At 34.0% G+C, this 18,164-nt stretch overlaps 5 protein-coding genes across 6 annotated transcripts; 1 reads left to right on the top strand and 4 right to left on the bottom strand.

Annotated features, from left to right (window-relative positions):
• Positions 1–619: 619 nt before the first annotated feature.
• On the bottom strand, positions 620–3,834 carry LOC135846868 (histone deacetylase HDAC1-like). The gene is made up of 10 exons (XM_065366215.1): positions 3,656–3,834; positions 3,262–3,374; positions 3,054–3,171; positions 2,621–2,976; positions 2,336–2,537; positions 2,004–2,253; positions 1,882–1,940; positions 1,652–1,814; positions 1,466–1,578; positions 620–1,390 (listed from the first exon to the last, which is right to left on the bottom strand). Exons 1-10 carry the CDS (start codon positions 3,699–3,701, stop codon positions 1,326–1,328), a joined length of 1,485 nt encoding a protein of 494 aa, XP_065222287.1. The 5' UTR covers positions 3,702–3,834; the 3' UTR covers positions 620–1,325.
• Positions 3,835–4,765: 931 nt separating this feature from the next.
• LOC135848105 (histone deacetylase HDAC1-like) lies at positions 4,766–7,309 on the bottom strand. The gene is made up of 8 exons (XM_065367891.1): positions 7,125–7,309; positions 6,809–6,921; positions 6,627–6,744; positions 6,206–6,561; positions 5,941–6,142; positions 5,561–5,869; positions 5,312–5,474; positions 4,766–5,244 (listed from the first exon to the last, which is right to left on the bottom strand). The coding sequence occupies exons 1-8, from the start codon at positions 7,168–7,170 to the stop codon at positions 5,127–5,129; spliced, it is 1,425 nt and encodes a 474-aa protein (XP_065223963.1). The 5' UTR covers positions 7,171–7,309; the 3' UTR covers positions 4,766–5,126.
• A 625-nt stretch (positions 7,310–7,934) lies between these two features.
• Positions 7,935–9,103, bottom strand: LOC135848115 (dynein light chain Tctex-type protein 2B-like). Its single transcript, XM_065367904.1, has 4 exons — positions 8,734–9,103; positions 8,534–8,667; positions 8,305–8,438; positions 7,935–8,228 (listed from the first exon to the last, which is right to left on the bottom strand). Exons 1-4 carry the CDS (start codon positions 8,832–8,834, stop codon positions 8,181–8,183), a joined length of 417 nt encoding a protein of 138 aa, XP_065223976.1. The 5' UTR covers positions 8,835–9,103; the 3' UTR covers positions 7,935–8,180.
• On the top strand, positions 8,706–12,407 carry LOC135848100 (carnitine O-acetyltransferase-like). Its single transcript, XM_065367881.1, has 12 exons — positions 8,706–8,838; positions 9,618–9,784; positions 9,841–9,976; positions 10,052–10,224; positions 10,301–10,454; positions 10,534–10,705; positions 10,777–10,952; positions 11,022–11,122; positions 11,204–11,332; positions 11,409–11,730; positions 11,803–11,940; positions 12,014–12,407. Exons 1-12 carry the CDS (start codon positions 8,833–8,835, stop codon positions 12,209–12,211), a joined length of 1,872 nt encoding a protein of 623 aa, XP_065223953.1. The 5' UTR covers positions 8,706–8,832; the 3' UTR covers positions 12,212–12,407.
• A 77-nt stretch (positions 12,408–12,484) lies between these two features.
• Positions 12,485–14,593, bottom strand: Arpc1 (Actin-related protein 2/3 complex, subunit 1A). Of its 2 annotated transcripts, none has more exons than XM_065367895.1 (8): positions 14,253–14,593; positions 14,018–14,175; positions 13,847–13,955; positions 13,474–13,767; positions 13,219–13,400; positions 13,032–13,135; positions 12,773–12,950; positions 12,485–12,707 (listed from the first exon to the last, which is right to left on the bottom strand). In XM_065367895.1, exons 1-8 carry the CDS (start codon positions 14,317–14,319, stop codon positions 12,666–12,668), a joined length of 1,134 nt encoding a protein of 377 aa, XP_065223967.1. In that variant the 5' UTR covers positions 14,320–14,593; the 3' UTR covers positions 12,485–12,665. The 2 variants fall into 2 exon arrangements, with proteins under 2 accessions (XP_065223967.1, XP_065223968.1); XM_065367896.1 differs by having other exon boundaries at positions 12,485–12,701.
• Positions 14,594–18,164: the final 3,571 nt, after the last annotated feature.

The following is an 18,164-nucleotide window of genomic DNA, read 5'->3' as shown; positions in this document are numbered from 1 at the left end:
TTACTCTTGGGGCTTGAAATTTAGGCGATTTACGAATCAAATTCAACATCAAAATAATCAATATCTATTATTATAATCGAAGAGACGAAGGCTACTTCGACAGTTCGGTACCCAAACCGAACGAAGAGTTGCTAACAACTGTAACTTTTCATCTAAATATTCTTCGTAAAAAAATGTATAAATACGATAACTATTACATCTTGCTCAACATGAGCGTAATAATGTAAGTAATGGCTTGATCTTTGACCTTTTGACGGTCATTTTTCATTCAGTTATTCGCAGTAATTAACAACGTCGAGTAGGAGTAAAGTTACTTCATCTTCTTTCTCTGCAGAGACAAATTACTTCCCTAGATTCCTCATGTTGTTAAGTTGTTTAGTTTCTTCTCTTGATATTATAATGTAGTTCACAATCATACATAATATTCGTTCTGAAATCATACAGAAGTTTCATGACATCATTGTTGGTACATTTTACCAAAATATAATTATGTTAAACTTAAAACTGAACAACGATCACTCTAAACTGAGCCTATCGTAATCATAAATCGTACATATCGACAAGTGTTTTCAACTTGAAAAACACCAATATCGTAAACACATTAAAATAACACGACCGCTGAAAGGAAAAAACTTTATTACAAATCAATAACATATTACAATTCATCAATGATAAACAATTACGTATAAAAAAAATATTTCACACGTACACAAATTCAATAATTTAAAACCACACGATGGTCTACGACATCGTACATAATTCGTTTCAAACGACTAGCTCTCACGATGAAAAATATAAATAAGATCAAAATTTTATTTACCGTTCACTTTTATAGGTAAGTACGTCATGATACAAAACAAAATAAAATTACACTTATATAATACATAGATTCGTTAAAAATAGAAGGCCATAACTTGAGCAATATCTACTTTGAGAAAGAAAAATATAAGAAAGAAACCCACTAACGTTCCTCAAAGATCGTTTTACAATGATATGGTTCGGGTGTTTGTGCACTATTTTTCGATATTTACGGAGCGAATTCGAGTGGTTGATAATTTTGAATTTAAAAAAAAAAAATATATTAAAATTAGGAACTTGTATGTAAGGGGAAAAGCATGGATAGTTAAAAATGGACTAAAATATTGTACAATAAGCTCTTCACTTTCGATAAGCTACAACGATAACCTGAGTGTGATTGGGTTTTCAATATCATGGTATGAAGAAGAAATTATTACAAACAAAATTAAATAGGTAATTCACAAAATATTTTTAAAAATGGTTTTACAAAAATGTACAAATAAATAAAAATTATTAAAAACATAGAATTATATTTTACTAACGGCTTCCTTTTTCACTTCTTCGGTTACAGGTTTATCTTCTCTTTCTTCGGCTAAAAATATACAAAAATCGTGACGATAAATCGCTGATTTCTCTTTCTCGGCGAGTTGAAAAATCAAATACTTACTTTTAATTTCGGGTTTAAGCAATTCGTCAGTTTTATTATTCTCAGCGTCACCTTTGCCTGAATCTATTCTCGGTTTTTTTCTCGTTGGGGTGGACGGTGAACCTTTATACGATCTGGAATTTAAAAAATTATATCGGATCAGATTTTGAAGATGAACGATGGTTATACTAATTCGAGACTCATTACCTGTTATCTTTTCGGCCAGCACCGACTGGTCCTTCATCTTCACTATCACTGAATTCATTTTCGCCGATGATTCGTTTATCTTGGACAGATTGAGGGTTACGTTCGTCAGGGTTCGTTAATTCTTCATCTTCCGATTCTTCCTTAGCTCCGTCTTCCGGTATGGCTGAAAATGTTCAACAATTAGTTTCGTTCGAGACTTGAAGTTCAAAACACGTTTGAATGATATTTACCTTGAACCTGAACGCCAGGAGCGTGAGGTAACATTCTGAGATTTTCGAATAATCTGGTCCTGTAATTAAATAGAGATAAGTGGTTGGTCTAAAGAAAAGTTCTCCATAAAGAAGTTAATTACTTTATTTTTTCTAGATAATCGGCTTGGTTCTGATTGGCCATATTCGATGGACTGATATGAAGCTTGAAATCAGGGCCGAAGTATTCGAAGTAGTCGTTGTAAGGCAGTTCGTTGGCGATTTCGACTCCTAAAGCGACAGACGTTTCGTAGGTCCAGCATCTCGATACATTTCTAATAGTGTAACCGCCTCCGCCAACCATTAAGAAAGGCAGACCGTATTTTTTAACGAAATCTACACATTTCCCATGACCTGTAAAAATAAAATAAATGTTAATACGGAGCCAGAGCTGCTAAAGAAAGTATAATCGAATATAAAGTAAGCCTAAAGATACCTTTAACGGTCAAATTAAAACATCCTAATCGATCACCAGTCAACGAGTCAGCTCCACATTGCAGCACAACAGCACTAGGCTGGAAAGTTTCCATAACTTTGGTAATAATCGGTACAAATATAGATTCGTAGCTTTCATCGTCCATTCCATCTCTCAATGGAATATTAACAGCGTAGTATTTCCCTTTTCCAGCACCTATATCCTATTCATAGACAAAAATCGCGCCATTTTCACATCACGTCTCGATAAACCACACATTTTGAAACCAGAATATTCGATACTCACTCTTAAATCTCCAGTACCGGGGAAATATTCACCGTATTTATGAAACGATACGGTCATAACTCTATCAGTAGTGTAAAAAGCTTCTTCTACGCCGTCTCCATGATGTACATCGATATCTATATACAGTACTCTCTGATGGTACTTCAAAAGTTCTAAAATACCTAGAACGATATCGTTTACATAGCAAAATCCCGAAGCCTCGGATTTCTTAGCATGATGCAGACCGCCTCCCCAATTTATACAGATTTCCGAAGCTTGTTTATTCAACTTAACCGCAGCTGCGACCGATCCGCCGGCTGACAATTGACAGAATTCGTATAATCCATCGAATACAGGACAATCTTCTCCTACGTTAACTAAAACATGAAACAATTCGGTAGATAATTTTCAATAAACATTTCGCCGGCGTTAGGCGTATGTACTGCGTACTTACATCTTTGCATTTGTTTATTGTATTCAGTCATGTTATCCGGTCTAATGCTGCGAAGGAAACGAATATAATCGTCGCTGTGAAATTTAGTCATTTCATCTGCGGTAGCTTTATGCGGTCTCTGTAAATTGTCAACATATTGCGAGTTAGTTTTCTTCAGGTTTCGTACTACCTATAAGAATGTAGGTACTAGGTACACCGGAATACGTACAAATATCTCCATTTTTCTGTATAATCCGTAATTCAGTAAAAGATTATGAGTCATTCGAATTCTGTGTGGTTTCATCGGATGCCCTTGTCCATAGTAATAGTTCCCAATATCACCTGTAAAAAATATCCAAAAAAGATTTTAGATGCATAGAGAATCAACATGTACGTTTGATATCAGATGTAAACATTGATAGGCCTACTAAAAAGTATTCATTTAAACGACGTAGTCGATCGTTCAGATCATAATTATGATAATTTCTACATGAATACGTGATCTGCTGGGCGTATTTCTCGAAATTATTATTAATAATAACTAAATTCGAAGAAATTCTACAAAAATGATATCAACAAACATTAGCACTACGTATTTCAAACAATGGGCAATTTGTACTTACTGTCGTAATAATAACACACTCTTTTCCGGCTATGTGGACCTGACATTGTAATTAGTCGATTAAACTAACAAATTAACGTAAAATTTCTATAAATTTAATAAAAATTGATAGAAAAAGATTTGAAAAAATAACCGCGTTTGTAAGTTAGACGGTAGAGGTGGACGTGAACGCAAAATCAAACAAACGAAAACAAATGTCTATCGATATTCGTAAAATCGATTTTCGTTTACCTGCTTTTATGAAAATTTTTAGAAAAACGAAAATTTCGAATTTGAAAAAACCACGATTGAGAATTTTTGAAAAAGATTTTGAAAATAAATTTAATCGTCTATAAGTTTTTTACTACTTTACATCACGTTTCAAGAATCAAAACATGCAAATGAAAGAAAAAATGAGAAAATAAATTTTCGATTTCTCATATGGACCTCAAAAAATATATCGATAATCGTTAATGATAAGGTTTCAAAATCGATAAGTCGTAAAGTGTTCGCAAACTAGGCGCTTTCGTTTATTTCCCTGATTAAAAAATGAACAAAATGAAAATGAATAATGAAAAATGTCAAGAAGTAGATTTTTAAATCATTTAGTACATTTTAATTGCTACATATTGCGAAAATATGGTGGTTAAACAATTATTCCTTCAATTATACGATGAGAAATAATTGGATAAAGACAGTAAACTGCGTGAAAAAAACACCTAGCATCTTTCCTTAACCCTGCTTGGAAAATCTCTTTCCAATTTTCAGCAATTTATTCCACAAAGAATGCTCAATTTAAAAAATATTTATTTCTACGCTCACTTCTCAAATTGACATACCATTAGGTACTGAAAATTTTCAAATCCACTGTCCACTTCATTTTTTTAATACCGCCATGACTTTCATCATTATCATGGCATTGTTAAAATTTGAATTAATTAACGTAGCATTCTAAATGAGATTCAATTCTGTAAGATCGTATTAGACGTTTAATCACTGATCAGATTATCCTACATAATCTTTTATAAGTAAGATATACTTCTTGAACACTCAAAAAACACGTCTTAAATAAAATTCGTATTAGGCTCCAAATTGAAAATTGTATACTGAAGAAAAACAAGACAAAAGAAAATATGATCATTAAAAAATTTGTATTTAGACTTAAAAAAAGAGATAGGCAAAGCTTACTGTACAATTTTTACGAACAGAATGTACAAAAAAATATAAATAGAGCTATTCAAGATATAGGAAGTACAGTTTTTTATATTCTTAAAAATAATTTTAAAACATCTCTGTATAATTTGAAAATGAGATGAATTCCAACGTCTGTTATAATGTAGTTTTCAGCATATAAACTTTTATCAAGATTTTAGAACCGAATAAAATATTACGTACAATATTCAAAACTTTTTATACATATAAATGAACACAGAATTATAATGCAGGCTACTTTTGTCTAAAAATTTACTTTTATAGGAATATATAGAGAGATCTTAAGCTGTGCTTTTAATTTCGTTTTTACTCGATTCGTCTAGTTTCATTTCAACGTCTTTAACTTGATCTATTCTTGGTTTTTTTCTAGTAGGAGTAGTAGGAGCTCCTTTATAAGATCTGAAATTGAATGCAACGATTAATTGATGAAGTTTTAGAAAGGATAGGAAGTATTCTTGATAATTACCTATTGTCTTTACGATTTGAAGTAGGAGGGCCTTCGTCTTCACTATCACTGAATTCATTGTCACCGATAATACGTTTATCTTGTATACTTTGAGGATTTCTTTCGTCGGGATTTATTTTATCTTCGTCGTCTGAGTCGATTTTAACTGCGTCTTCGGGGATTGCTGTAATTTAATTTTTGATTAAATATGTAATCTGATACCGTGTTACGTTTCTATGTGAAATGACAGATGCTCGGATCAGTATTTACCTTGAACCTGAACTCCTGGAGCATGCGGTAACATGCGTAAATTTTCAAATAACCGAGTCTTTATTTTTTCTAAATAATCTATATTGTTCTGATTAGCCATATTGGACGGATTAATGTGCAGCTTGAAGTCAGGGCCGAAATACTCGAAGTAATCGTTGTACGGAAGCTCATTAGCGATTTCTACGTCTAACGCAACGGAAGTTTCGTATGTCCAGCATCTAGAAACATTTCTAATCGTGTATCCACCGCCTCCAACCATCATAAACGGTAGACCATAGCGTTTCACAAATTCTACACATTTCCCATGACCTACGAACAGCGAATAAATCAAATAAGTGATCAGACGGTAGCGCAATCGATCAAAAAACTGATCAGGTTACCTTTAACGGTCAAATTAAAACATCCCAGTCGATCGCCGGTTAACGAATCAGCTCCGCATTGCAGTACAACAGCACTAGGCTGGAAAGTTTCCATAACTTTGGTGATTATTGGTACAAATATTGATTCGTAGCTTTCGTCATCCATACCGTCTCGTAATGGGATATTTACAGCGTAATACTTTCCTTTACCAGCTCCAATATCCTGCAAATATTCCAGCGATTAGATCGCGAATAAAATTATCGCCAGTGTTAAGCATTTACCAACCCTCAAGTCGCCAGTTCCGGGGAAAAATTCGCCGTATTTATGGAAAGATACAGTCATAACTCTGTCAGTAGTATAAAAAGCTTCTTCTACGCCGTCTCCGTGATGTACGTCGATATCAATATATAACACACGCTGATGATACTTCAATAATTCGAGAATACCTAACACGATATCATTAACGTAGCAAAATCCAGAGGCTTCAGATTTCTTGGCGTGATGAAGGCCACCTCCCCAATTTATACAAATATCCGAAGCTTGTTTGTTAAGTTTCACGGCTGCAGCTACAGATCCACCGGCTGATAACTGGCAGAATTCGTATAAGCCGTCAAAAACCGGACAATCTTCGCCGACGTTGACTGTAGGAAAAAAATTACGATTAGAATAAAATTTAAATTTTAAAATAAAATATCATAAAACTTACATCTTTGCATTTGTTTATTATAATCGGTCATGTTATCAGGACGAATACTCCGTAGAAATCGTACGTATTCTTCGTTATGAAATTTCATTATTTCATCGGCTGTAGCTTTATGCGGTCTCTGCAAAAAACGATTACTTGAAAAATTGCCCCGCAGAAGGTGAAATTTCATCGGTAGAACTTACAAATATTTCCATTTTTCTGTATAAGCCATAATTTAGCAATAGATTATGGGTCATTCGTATCCGATGCGGTTTCATAGGATGCCCCTGTCCATAATAGTAGTTTCCTATATCGCCTGCAAAAAAATACACAGATTTTTGAGTAATGGAATATTTTCAGCGAACGTTTTTTCACGTAGTGTGGTCATTCTAGGATGATTTTTCGCTAAAGAAGGGAGATAAAAATTCAAATTCGAATAATATTCGAGCGAAAAATCGATCAACTGGGAAATTTTCAAAATTTAACCGGGTGGTTAATGACTAGAAAATTAATACTTACTATCGTAATAATAACACACTCTTTTTTTACTGTGTGGACCCGACATTATAGTTTTCAACTAAACGATGAAAGTTAAAAATAATTCGAACTTATTATTTTAAAATTAAAACATATTTTTAAAAAAAAGTTTACCGCGATTAATCACAAATGCTTCCACAATCGGCGGAATCGAACAAATGATCCAAACTCTCTCGAAAGAACGATTCGACTGTCACAATATCGATGTATCGAAAACCGGTTTCAGTAGATTACAAAATTTAGGTCACTGAAAATTCTGTTTTTTGGAAATTCTCCGCACTAAAATGTTGAAATTATAATGTAATACGGTGTGAAATCTGCATAAAATAATTAATAACGTGAAAAAATTCTTTAAAAAGATCTTATACAGAAGAAAACCTGATTGATAAATACGAACAACATCTGGTAACGCTGTAGAAAATAAATCGACTCTCGTTTCTCAATAATGATGCAAAAATAGGTGTTTGAAAAATCGCGTGTTTGGCTCATGCATTTTTGCAAGTTTTTCCATTTTAAACTGAAATTTTTTCGTAATTCTTCTTTAAATTTATTCAAAATTAAAAGTGGATAAAAATTGACCATAGGATGTTACACAATGTATCCACTTGAGAATTATGATCATGACCCTGGTACTAGGGAAGAAAATAATGGTCAAAACGAGTAGGTCGTTGACCCCGTATTGTCGTATTTTATCCAATCCGACCGGGAAAATCCTGGAATCTTGGATTTCATGGACAAATTAATTATATTTTGTTTATTTACGATGTGATTGAACTCATGAATTTTCAGAACTACAAAATTAAAAAAATGCTTTATTCTTATTCATTACAACAAGGTAATAAATACATCACAGTACTCGAATGTATTTTCTATGTCCCTAGATCACATTATTTCTTTTCACAATTTTACATTGAGAATAATATTTACATACGTGGAAAAAACCTCGTTAAAACAAACTCATGTCAAGAAAAGAACATATCAAATAACATAAAAATTACACGTACATATAGGAACAATAATACAGATACCTACATAACATTAATAAAAATAAACAGCGTAGACAGTAGCAACGCAGAACACAGAATTCTAAAACAGAATGAAGAACAGAAGAATTAATAAAATACGTCATAAAATAATCAAGTTGAAAATATACACATCTTACATTTTCAAATGATATCGACGCAATAGCGTCAGTAGCGGAATCCCATAAACATCGAGCTACTGATCTTACTCCAGCTCCTCTTTGCTCTCCAATAACAACATGAGCAATAAGTTTATAATTAGGATCAATGCTAGCTGAAAATCAAGATGAATAATTATTTTTTTAATTAATAAACGTACAATTTGCATTACAATACTCGAAATTCGTAATAAAATTATTCGAAAAATACCTCTTAATCTTTCCTTGAGTTTTCTGGGAATATTTTTGCATAATTTCTCAATTTCGTCTTTATCATACTTGACGTTACTGAGCTCTTCGTTTAAGACATTGTGAATGATTTCTTTCGCGAGGTCTTTTGAAAATCTGCCAACAAAATGTTATTTATTTGGCAAATTTTTTCATTATTATTGTGTTTTCTATGTGTTTTACCTTTTCTCAATTGAAGGCCTTATTTGGAATTCAGCAACATCGTCTTCGTTGGACTTGACAATTCGACTGTTGGCTACTTCGCTGGAATCGTCCATTTTCATGAAGGTAATGACTTGATTTAGATAAATAGTAACCTCGGTTTACATTTTCTATATTTAAAAAAAATATTGTCTTCGGTTGTTATGGTAATAACGAATGAAACAAACGTGAAATTGGGTTTTATAGAAATGCAGAGAGAGCAGAAGGGACTGAAAATCGCTCAAAATTAATAAATACCAAAACAACTGGACAATTTCTTTCTAAAATTTCCATAAAAACACACTACATTTCAATTTTTTTGGAAGATTTTCAGCAAAATTTTTTGAAAATATTTTCAAATTTTTTGTTTGTTGGCTTTGTTTTTGTGAATTTTTGAATGAGAAATACGCAAAGTAAACAATCAGTGTTGCATTTCTTTTTAGGCAGCAATTTGTAAAATTTTAATTTAAAATGATTTTTTTCAGAAATTCGAGCGAAAAAATTCTAATTATTAAATTTAAAGTGCTAAAAATTTTATAAAACTCTACCAAAATTAGTATCTTTTCGCAAATTTCTGTTTTTAAATAAAAAATGACGAGTTAATTTTTTTTAATAACAGTGTTACTCAACTAAAAAAACCCAAAAGTTCATTGCCACGAAAATGAAAATTTTGCTGAATAAACAAGAAGGTCACTCAAAAAATTTGATGAGTATTGAGTATGATGAAATTACTCAAAAAAGTTGAAGCAGTCAAATGTTCTCTCAGAGTATTCAGAGTCGAATGTATTTCTCGTGTAGCTCAACGTTAAGCCATTGAATTGAATGAAATTAATGTAATTTTATACGTGAATGTGTACGGTGACTAGATATTGCAGTATTCGTACCTTCCATTTATATATTTCTCATTATCAATTATGGTGGTGAAATTATGCTCAATTGCAATAAGATGTTACTCAAAGCTTGCCCCAATCAGCAAAGTTCTTGCTCGTCAGCCAGTTCCAAAACTCGATGAAACGTTGAGAAAATATTTAAGGTATTTATAACCTCTCTGTTGATTACCGGCCGTATCTGTATAGATTCCTTTTTCAGATCCGTTCAGCCGTTTTTATCTAATAAAGAACTCACCAACACAGAAAATCTTATTCAAGAATTCCTGCGAGATGGCGGAGTGGGACCTAAATTACAAAGATACTTGGAAGATCGGACGAGGAAACAAGAAAACTGGGTAATTCCTCGAGTAACCATTACATATGAAAGTCTAGTACGACTGTTGATTAATATTTCCTGTTATACGGTACAGCTTTCAGAATGGTGGTTGAATACCGCATATTTAGAATTCAGAGAACCCGTAGTAGTATGGTCAAGTCCTGGATTAGTTTTTCCATTGAGAAAGTTCAACCTGGAGGCAGATCAGTTGATGTATGCAGCTAACATGATTAAGGCAGCTTTGTCCTATAAATCTATCATTGATCAGTACGTGTTTTAATTCATTCAATAATTCGTATTTGAAACAAATCATTAAACGATGTTGTGATTTACTACTGTGTAGGAATCAAATACCTCAAGAAACGATCGGAAATGATCCTCTAGATATGAATCAGTATAACAAAATTTTTGGCACTTGTCGAATTCCACGACCGAATCGAGATCAATTAGTGTACAATAAAGATTCGAAACATATAATCATCATTCACAATAATACCGTTAGTATTTTATTTCAAGTTGAAATCATTCGTTATGTTATTATGAATTGAAAATGACTCATTTTATGTGACGTTACAGTTCTTCAAATTAAATACTTTCTACGAAGATGGACAGCCTCTAACCATTGAAGATTTATACGATAATTTATTAGCTATTGTGGAGAGTTCGACTGAAAAAAGTATTCCAATTGGTATTCTTACATCAGAAAACAGAGACGTTTGGGCCCAAAGTTACCAAATCTTAGAAGAAGGTAAAAATTTGCACTTTTGTGGTACCTAATTTATCTGAAGAAAAAAATGAAAAATTGTTTTATTTTTTCAGACGATCATAATAAACAAATATTAAACGATATCCATTCAAGCTCATTCGTGTTATGTTTGGATTCTTCTTGCGATTTGTCGAATATCAGTCCTCAAACGAAAGCAGCTAGACAAACGATTCATGGAGGTGGTTCCGAATGCAACGGAGCGAATAGATGGTTCGATAAAACTATTCAAGTAAGTTGGTTTATGTATAATATTTGATTTATTGAACTCATTGATACTTAAAATGACCTTTTTTTTTAGTTCATCGTTAATCGAGATGGTCAAGTAGGGCTTACGTACGAACATAGTCCAGCTGAAGGACAGCCCATTGCCACGATGATGGATTATATCGTGGATTTTGTGTATGTTGATGAAGAAATCATTCGAAAAATGAACTAAATGGTCTGATTGTAAACACGATTGATTCGCATTTATTTTTTTAGTGATCAACATTTCGAAGAAGTTGATACTTCGGCGCTGAGAAATTTCGCATTAAAGAACACCAAACTTCAGTTTAATGTATCTCCTAAAGTAACCGAATACATTCGGAATGCTGAAAAAAATCTCGACAGGTATTTAAATACTACTTTTTCAAGCGAATTGAAACGTATCTTCGAAGTTAAAATATTAATTTTATGTATTTTGAAGGCTCGTAGAAGATCTGGAATTGAACTGTTTCACTTATAAAGATTATGGCAAACGATTCATCAAAGAACAAAAACTAAGTCCGGATAGTTTCATTCAAATGGCTCAACAATTCGCATTCTATAGATTACATAAAGTTCCTGGAGCCCATTACGAATCAGCCTCCACTCGGCGATTCTTGCATGGTCGTACTGAGACGATACGTTCGTGTTCAGTTGAATCGATTCGATTCGCGCAGAAAATGCTGAATAGCAAGGCCAGCAGAGATGATCGTATTTTAGCTTTGAAAGACGCTGTTTTATCTCATAAAAATTACACCGTCGAGGTAAATGTGCACCTTGAGTAAAATTTTCACCCTGTTGAATTGAGTAATTAATCGATAATTTCCATATTGCAGGCAATGAAAGGTTTAGGAGTAGATAGGCATCTGTTGGGATTGAAAATAGCAGCTAAAGAATTGAACATCGAGTTACCTCCACTATTCAAGGATCCATCTTATTCTCGCAGTACTCATATGAGAATCTCAACTAGTCAAGTAAGTCGATGAAAGTTGATACGAAATCGTACGAGATGAACTGATTTCACAAACGTGTATTTTGTACTCGTAGGTAGCGTCAAAATGCGATGGATTCATGTGCTACGGACCTTTGGTAAATGATGGTTACGCATGCTGCTATAATCCCAGAGAAGAAGATATGAATTTCGCTATCTCAGCGTTGAAATCTAACGAAGAAACTGATGCCGATAAATTTAGAGAATCTCTTGAGAATTCATTGGATGATATGAAAAATTTATTGGTAGCTTGAGAAGTCCTCGGAAGACTGATATTTTAATGTGTGATGCTGACACGTTTGAAAAGTATTTTTTTTTACGCTGTGTTCTTTGTTTACTTATTTTTTAAAACCATATTTCTCGAGTCAAACAGCGAGAGACTGATGTATCTTATTTATGTTACTCATCTATTGTTTTATTCATCATTCTTATTAAAAAATTTATAGGGTTTGAGATCATTTCATTCGAGTTTTAGGCAAAGGAAATCGTAGAATGATTATCTCGTTTAAAAAATGAACAGTTCCAACTTCAACAATGAATATAAAATATAATGAAAATTAATAAAATAATAATTACAAATTGGTTGGAAGAACTATACAAAACATTAGACAATAAAATGATTACATAAATGTTCTCTTGAAACAAATATTAATAAATAAAAGGTGGAATAATCAGACTGGGTTATAATTGCCCTGTAATAAATGCAGTTTATATTTTTAATCCTTGAATACCGCTTTCCAACCCCTGAAACTAAACATAGCATTCAGTTTAAAACAAAACAAAACTTTTCATAATCACGCATCGACCAAACTTACGTTCAAGTCCCAAATAACGAGTTGACCATCTAATCCAGTAGTACTCAATTTAGTTACGGTTCCGTCGGAACTAGAATATATTTGCATTGATTTAATACTGTTCTGATGAACGGTATCGAGTGAGGTGTCATTTTCAGCTTTGGCCTGTCTATCCAAGCTTTGAAATTTTCTCATGGCACTGTAAAAAAAAAAATCAAAACGATGAATACTCATGATCAATTCGATCTGAAATGGGTTAGTTTCCAAGCCATCTACGTACCTCAAACCAGACCCTTCTTTCTTCTGCGATCGATCTAATTTACATACGAATTTAATTTGATTATTTGCATCGACCGCATACAACAATGGACAACAGCTGTGACCCTATTGGATCAAATTTTCCACAATTATAAACAATAGATTTAATTTATAATAACAATAAATCCATATACGTAGGCAATAATTACCGCAGCAACAATATACGTGGAATTAACCCAAACACACGATAAAAACGGTAACGTATCCGTTCTCAATTTAAACACAACAGGAGAGCCTTGGGTAACATCGGCTACAGAAATAGAAGAATCGTGAGCAACCCAACATAATCTATTTCCATCGCTGCTGAACGACAAACAATGGATCCATCCACCTGTAAATACCATCAAGAATGTTATAAATCAATCTCGTAAAGAATTGGAAATCATTTGCTCTGATCAGCTCACCGAAACACGATGAATTGTTGAATTCGACTAAAAGATTGCCCAAAGAATTGGTATTACTGCCCCATGCAGTCTCCGGACAAGTCTCCTTGATATCTTTAATAAAGGCCGAAAATACTTTGACCTTAAAATCAGCGCTTCCAGCGGCCAACAGAACGTTATTCGGATGCCAATCGATGGTATTTACGGTCGACTTGATAGGTTTTTTAATATGTTTAGAAACCCACCAGTTGTTAGCTTTCTCGAAGTAGCATATTGATATAATACGAGCTCCGGATCCGGCAGCGAATTTGTTTTCTGAAATAATCGCGAGTATTGAAATGAGAAACCTTCTTATAGGTAGAGAGTGCATAGGCGACTGATAAGCGATGTTTACCTTGCGGAGACCATTTGACACAAGTGGCAGCTCGATTGATACGAAGCAATACTTGAGTTGGGGTCCACTTTCCATCAGTTCCCTTCTCCCAAACGTAAGCATCTCGATCCTGAAACAATTCAGAGTCAGTAAACGAACACCTACGGCTGAAAAACACTACCTTCGACTTACTTCTGAACAAGTAACGATACGGTTAGTTTTCGGTGCCCAATCGACGCCTGTGACTTTTAAATCGTGCCTGTTCAAGGTATCAAGTTGAGCCCAATCGTTACTACTCTTGTCGTGTTGATAAATACGTATTTCTTGATTATTCGGCGCCACTGCAACTTCTATACAGAAACACCCAAATTACATGAAGAAGTGTTTTCATAGAGTGATCAAACACTTGCGAATAATTTGAACTTACGTTGTTTGGTTGCGTTCCAGGCATGATGAGGGAGAGGTTCGATCCCGAAGCTATACTTTTCTACCATTTTTTACTTAAATTCGAGTACTTAGGATAATTAAAGTTGAACAGGAAAACTACTTTTGTTACGATGTTCTCCGGATTCGTGTTCGGTTTTGAGTCCTTCTAGACTTTGGGTATTGATCGCCGGCTGTACGTTGACTTGCGTTGATTAAATTTTAAGCTTCACGTAACACATATTCGCGATTTAATCTAATTTTTGTGTATTCACCGAGATATCTTACTCATATTTCGATTCTCGGTATGATGCATCAATTCGGTGACGAAAATGTTGTAGGAAAATTTTCGGAGCAGACGTTCGTCGCAGTAATGAAAGGTTTGAAAATTGCATACTCGGCAGAGTTCAAGGCGTTGCGTTATGTTTTTCAATATTTAAAATTTTTAATGGTACGGTTACGGTTATTTTGCTGAAATTTTTAGTTTTTGAATAATTTTTTTCCTTTTTTTGAACCAAGGCCGCCGAGAGTCCGAGAGAACCCCAACATGCAACCCAAGGTCAAAGTATTCACCAGTCAGAATTTTATTTTCAGTCTTTCGACTCCTGAGTCTCGGGAGCTGAAATAATTTATTTTCCAATTTTTTTGGCGAATTTCTGAAGTCAAAAATTCAAATTTTGACCAAAAAGGGCCAAACGGGAGAAAAATGAAAATCAAAACTTTTACCAAATTGATCTAGAGTTCTAGACTAGAAACTAGAACACTGAAGTTTGGCTTCTATTCTAGGTGCATTATTTTCGGGTTTTCAACTTCCAAGTCGATTGGCCATGGTTACGACTACGAACCGTTGACGTTGACTCCTCCAGCAGATATTACGATTCTCCAGTTTTCAAATTCGAAAAAAAACACTATAAATACCTAGGGCGAAAAATATGAAACGAAAATGAAATTGATTGAGCACTAAAAAATAAACTCGATTTAGGTACTATCTTTGTGGCCTATTGCTTATTCGATTGAGTAGGCACATTTTCAGAATCTCTTTGCACCGATTCCGATTCAAAATTTTCTCCAATGATCAATAAGGTTAAAGGCCATACGAGGGTAAAATTATTCTGCGCGAATGAAATGACGAAAAAATCTGAAATTTGATTTGTACTATGTAATGTAGGTACCTAGGTATCATTTTTTTTTTGCTTATTTGGGCAACAGGAGGAGATGGGAGTATAATTTGAAGGATTAAAAATTTCACCAGGAACAGAGAGTTTTTAAACACACTTTTGGGTAGTTCTAACGAAAAGGAAGATTTTTTGACAGTTAGGTATTACTTATTTTGACCGAAAAACGAGATTTCTTGATAGCTTCGATGAAAAGCAAAACATCTTTTTGGTGGTTTTGACCAAAAAATCAAAACTAAGTACATAGTTCACAATTTTAGCAACAAAAAAAAAAAACAGTACTTACTATCAATTTTTAGCAATTTGGACTATTTTTTTGGAATTTCACAAAAAAACATGAAATTAAAATTTAAAAAAAAAATAGAAAACTATTGGCTTATGGCAGTTTTTGAAAAGAAAAAAAAACGAGATTGTTGGCAGTTTTGTAAAAAGCAAAATTTATTGGGTAATCGTAATTCTGGAAGAAAGAAAGCCTTTTTGACAATTTTTGAAAATTTTGACTATAAAACCACAACTTTTTAATAATTTTTAGCAGTTTCTACAAGAACCCAAATTTTTCTGGAAAGCAAAACTTTTTTGAATTCAACATAAAAAAGAAGTTTTTTCAAAAAATAAAGGACTTCCCAATTTCCATTCGTAAAATCTATAGGTGCGTTTATGATTGTCCGTAACTCTTACGGCCTGTTACAGAAAAGTAAAAAATTTTTTACTTTTCTGTAATTTTCTTTGTTCTTTTCTGTAAAACAAAAAGTTGCGGTTACGGACAACGTGAACTACGCCATAAGAATTCTTGTATTTTACTTTTCCGTAACAGACCGTAACTTTTATTACGGTTAGTTACAGACAATCATGAACGCACCTTATTTGTTTATTTTTATAAAAAAATTTTTATCATAAAATGAAAGTATATATTTTTCTCAAAAATTTTTCTTTGGCGGGGAATCTTTTATTTCTCTGGGCAATAATTTTTTTGGCGGTTAAAATTTTTATTTGGACGTGGATTACATTTCTTGGTCTGTTAAGGTCACCGACCTACCTGTCTAGCCTCTCATGGTCATCTGTCGGTCTGTCCAGCTTCAAGGTCGTCAGTTTCTCTGACCTATTAAGGTTACTGACCTACCTATCTAGATTCTCAAGGTCGTCTATCTGACCTCTCAAAGTCATTTACCAGTCTGTCTGGTTTCTCAAAGCTGTCTGACTGACCTCTTAAGGTCACCGACCCATGCGTCTGGACTCTCGAGGTCACTGACCTACCTCTCTAGCTTCCCTAGGTTGTCTGTCTGTCTGACTGACTGACTGGTGTATCAAGGTCGTCGGTATTCATGTTAATCTTATTTAGCTTCAAGGTCATTGACCCATTTTTCTGACCTCTCAATGTCGTCTGTAGCCTTATCTGACCCTTTAAAGTTATCAGTGACGTGACCCCGTGTGCTTGGACTCTCAAGGTCACTGACTTACCTGTCTAGCTTCCCAAGGTCGTCTGTTTACCCGTCTGGCCTCTTCAGTCAGATCATTGACTCATCTCTAAAGGTCACTGACCTACTGTGCGAATTTCACTATCTTATCCACAAAGACCGTTTTTCAGCAAAACATTATGATGGGGAGGGAGAGGTTGGAGAATTCTGATACAGAAATTGAAATTTTTGAAAATCGGTGAATGAATATTAGCACTTGAAATTTTGGGGTCCCCTAACAATTTTACTCACAAGGGAACCTCTTGAGATGTCACATTCCGATTTGAACGGGACCGCGATTTTTGGAAAGAGCATAGTCTAAAACTCCAAAAACCAAATTTTTAGCTGCCCAAGTTCATTTTTCAATTTTTGGCAATTTTTTCGAAAATTCAAAATTGACTGTTTTTGGCGATTTATGTTTTTTTTTAAAGTACGAAGTTGATCAGTAAAAATGGTCAAAATACGTCCCAAAACTAATATTAATTACCCAAATCCAAATTTCACCATTTCCAGCCATTCTGGAACCTCCAGCGCGATTTTTCAATTTCTCCAGAATTTTGAATTTGCTCCAGAAGGCGTGAATATGCAGTTGGGCAGCTAAAAATCGAGTTGTGTATTATACTCGACCTGTTTAACGAGTTTATCCACATTTGAGCCGATTTCGGGAGTGACACCTCAAGAGTGGTTTTTTGACTAGCTTTTTTCAATATTGAAAATCCAAAAAATTATAAGATAACCGTTTGTTAGGAATTTTTTTAAATTTGCGCAAATCGCTGTATTTTGTCCGTAACTAACCCCCCAAATCAAATTTTACAATTTCCAGCCATTCTGGAGCCTCCAGCGCGATTTTCAATTTCTCCAGAATTTCGAATTTGCTCCAGAAAGCGTGAATATGAAGTTGGGCAGCTAAAAATCGAGTTGTATACAACACTCGACCTGTTTAACGAGTTGATCCACATTTGAGCAAATTTTGAGAGTGACACCTCAAGAGTGGTTTTCTGAGTTGTCACTCTCTCACTCCAAAACGGCTGGAAATAGTAGAATTTGCGCTCCGGGGGTTAGAACTTGAATATTTCAAAAAATTCCTCAAAAACGGATATCTTTTAATTTTTTGCATTTTCAATTTTGAAAAAAGCTGGTCAAAAAACCACTCTTGAGGCGTCACTCCTAAAATCGGCTAAAATGTAGATAAATTCGTTAAACAGGTCGAGTATAATACACAACTTGATTTTTAGCTGCCCAACTGCATATTTACGCCTTCTGGAGCAAATTCAAAATTCTGGAGAA

This window comes from Planococcus citri, chromosome 5 (genome assembly GCF_950023065.1).
Source record: "Planococcus citri chromosome 5, ihPlaCitr1.1, whole genome shotgun sequence".
Taxonomy (NCBI): domain Eukaryota; kingdom Metazoa; phylum Arthropoda; class Insecta; order Hemiptera; family Pseudococcidae; genus Planococcus; species Planococcus citri.
The sequence above is the reverse complement of the archived record's forward strand: the minus strand, read 5'-3'. Positions and strand labels throughout refer to the sequence as shown.

Coding starts and splice junctions, on each gene's coding strand:
- LOC135848105 (XM_065367891.1), bottom strand. CDS start 7,170: ATGTCGGGTCCACACAGTAAAAAAAGAGTGTGTTATTATTACGATA. Junction 6,562..6,626: donor TAATAAACAAATGCAAAGAT/GTAAGTTTTATG, acceptor TTTTTCCTACAG/TCAACGTCGGCGAAGATTGT. Junction 5,245..5,311: donor TCAAATCGTAAAGACAATAG/GTAATTATCAAG, acceptor ATTCAATTTCAG/ATCTTATAAAGGAGCTCCTA.
- LOC135848115 (XM_065367904.1), bottom strand. CDS start 8,834: ATGAAAATGGACGATTCCAGCGAAGTAGCCAACAGTCGAATTGTCAAG. Junction 8,668..8,733: donor AGGCCTTCAATTGAGAAAAG/GTAAAACACATA, acceptor TTTTGTTGGCAG/ATTTTCAAAAGACCTCGCGA. Junction 8,229..8,304: donor CGTCGATATCATTTGAAAAT/GTAAGATGTGTA, acceptor ATTCTGTTTTAG/AATTCTGTGTTCTGCGTTGC.
- LOC135846868 (XM_065366215.1), bottom strand. CDS start 3,701: ATGTCAGGTCCACATAGCCGGAAAAGAGTGTGTTATTATTACGACA. Junction 2,977..3,053: donor CAATAAACAAATGCAAAGAT/GTAAGTACGCAG, acceptor TTCATGTTTTAG/TTAACGTAGGAGAAGATTGT. Junction 1,579..1,651: donor GCTGGCCGAAAAGATAACAG/GTAATGAGTCTC, acceptor TTTAAATTCCAG/ATCGTATAAAGGTTCACCGT.
- LOC135848100 (XM_065367881.1), top strand. Junction 10,225..10,300: donor TATAAATCTATCATTGATCA/GTACGTGTTTTA, acceptor ACTACTGTGTAG/GAATCAAATACCTCAAGAAA. Junction 11,731..11,802: donor ATAAAAATTACACCGTCGAG/GTAAATGTGCAC, acceptor TCCATATTGCAG/GCAATGAAAGGTTTAGGAGT.
- Arpc1 (XM_065367895.1), bottom strand. CDS start 14,319: ATGGTAGAAAAGTATAGCTTCGGGATCGAACCTCTCCCTCATCATGCC. Junction 13,136..13,218: donor CCACGTATATTGTTGCTGCG/GTAATTATTGCC, acceptor TTGATCCAATAG/GGTCACAGCTGTTGTCCATT. Junction 12,951..13,031: donor AAAGAAGGGTCTGGTTTGAG/GTACGTAGATGG, acceptor TTTTTTTTACAG/TGCCATGAGAAAATTTCAAA.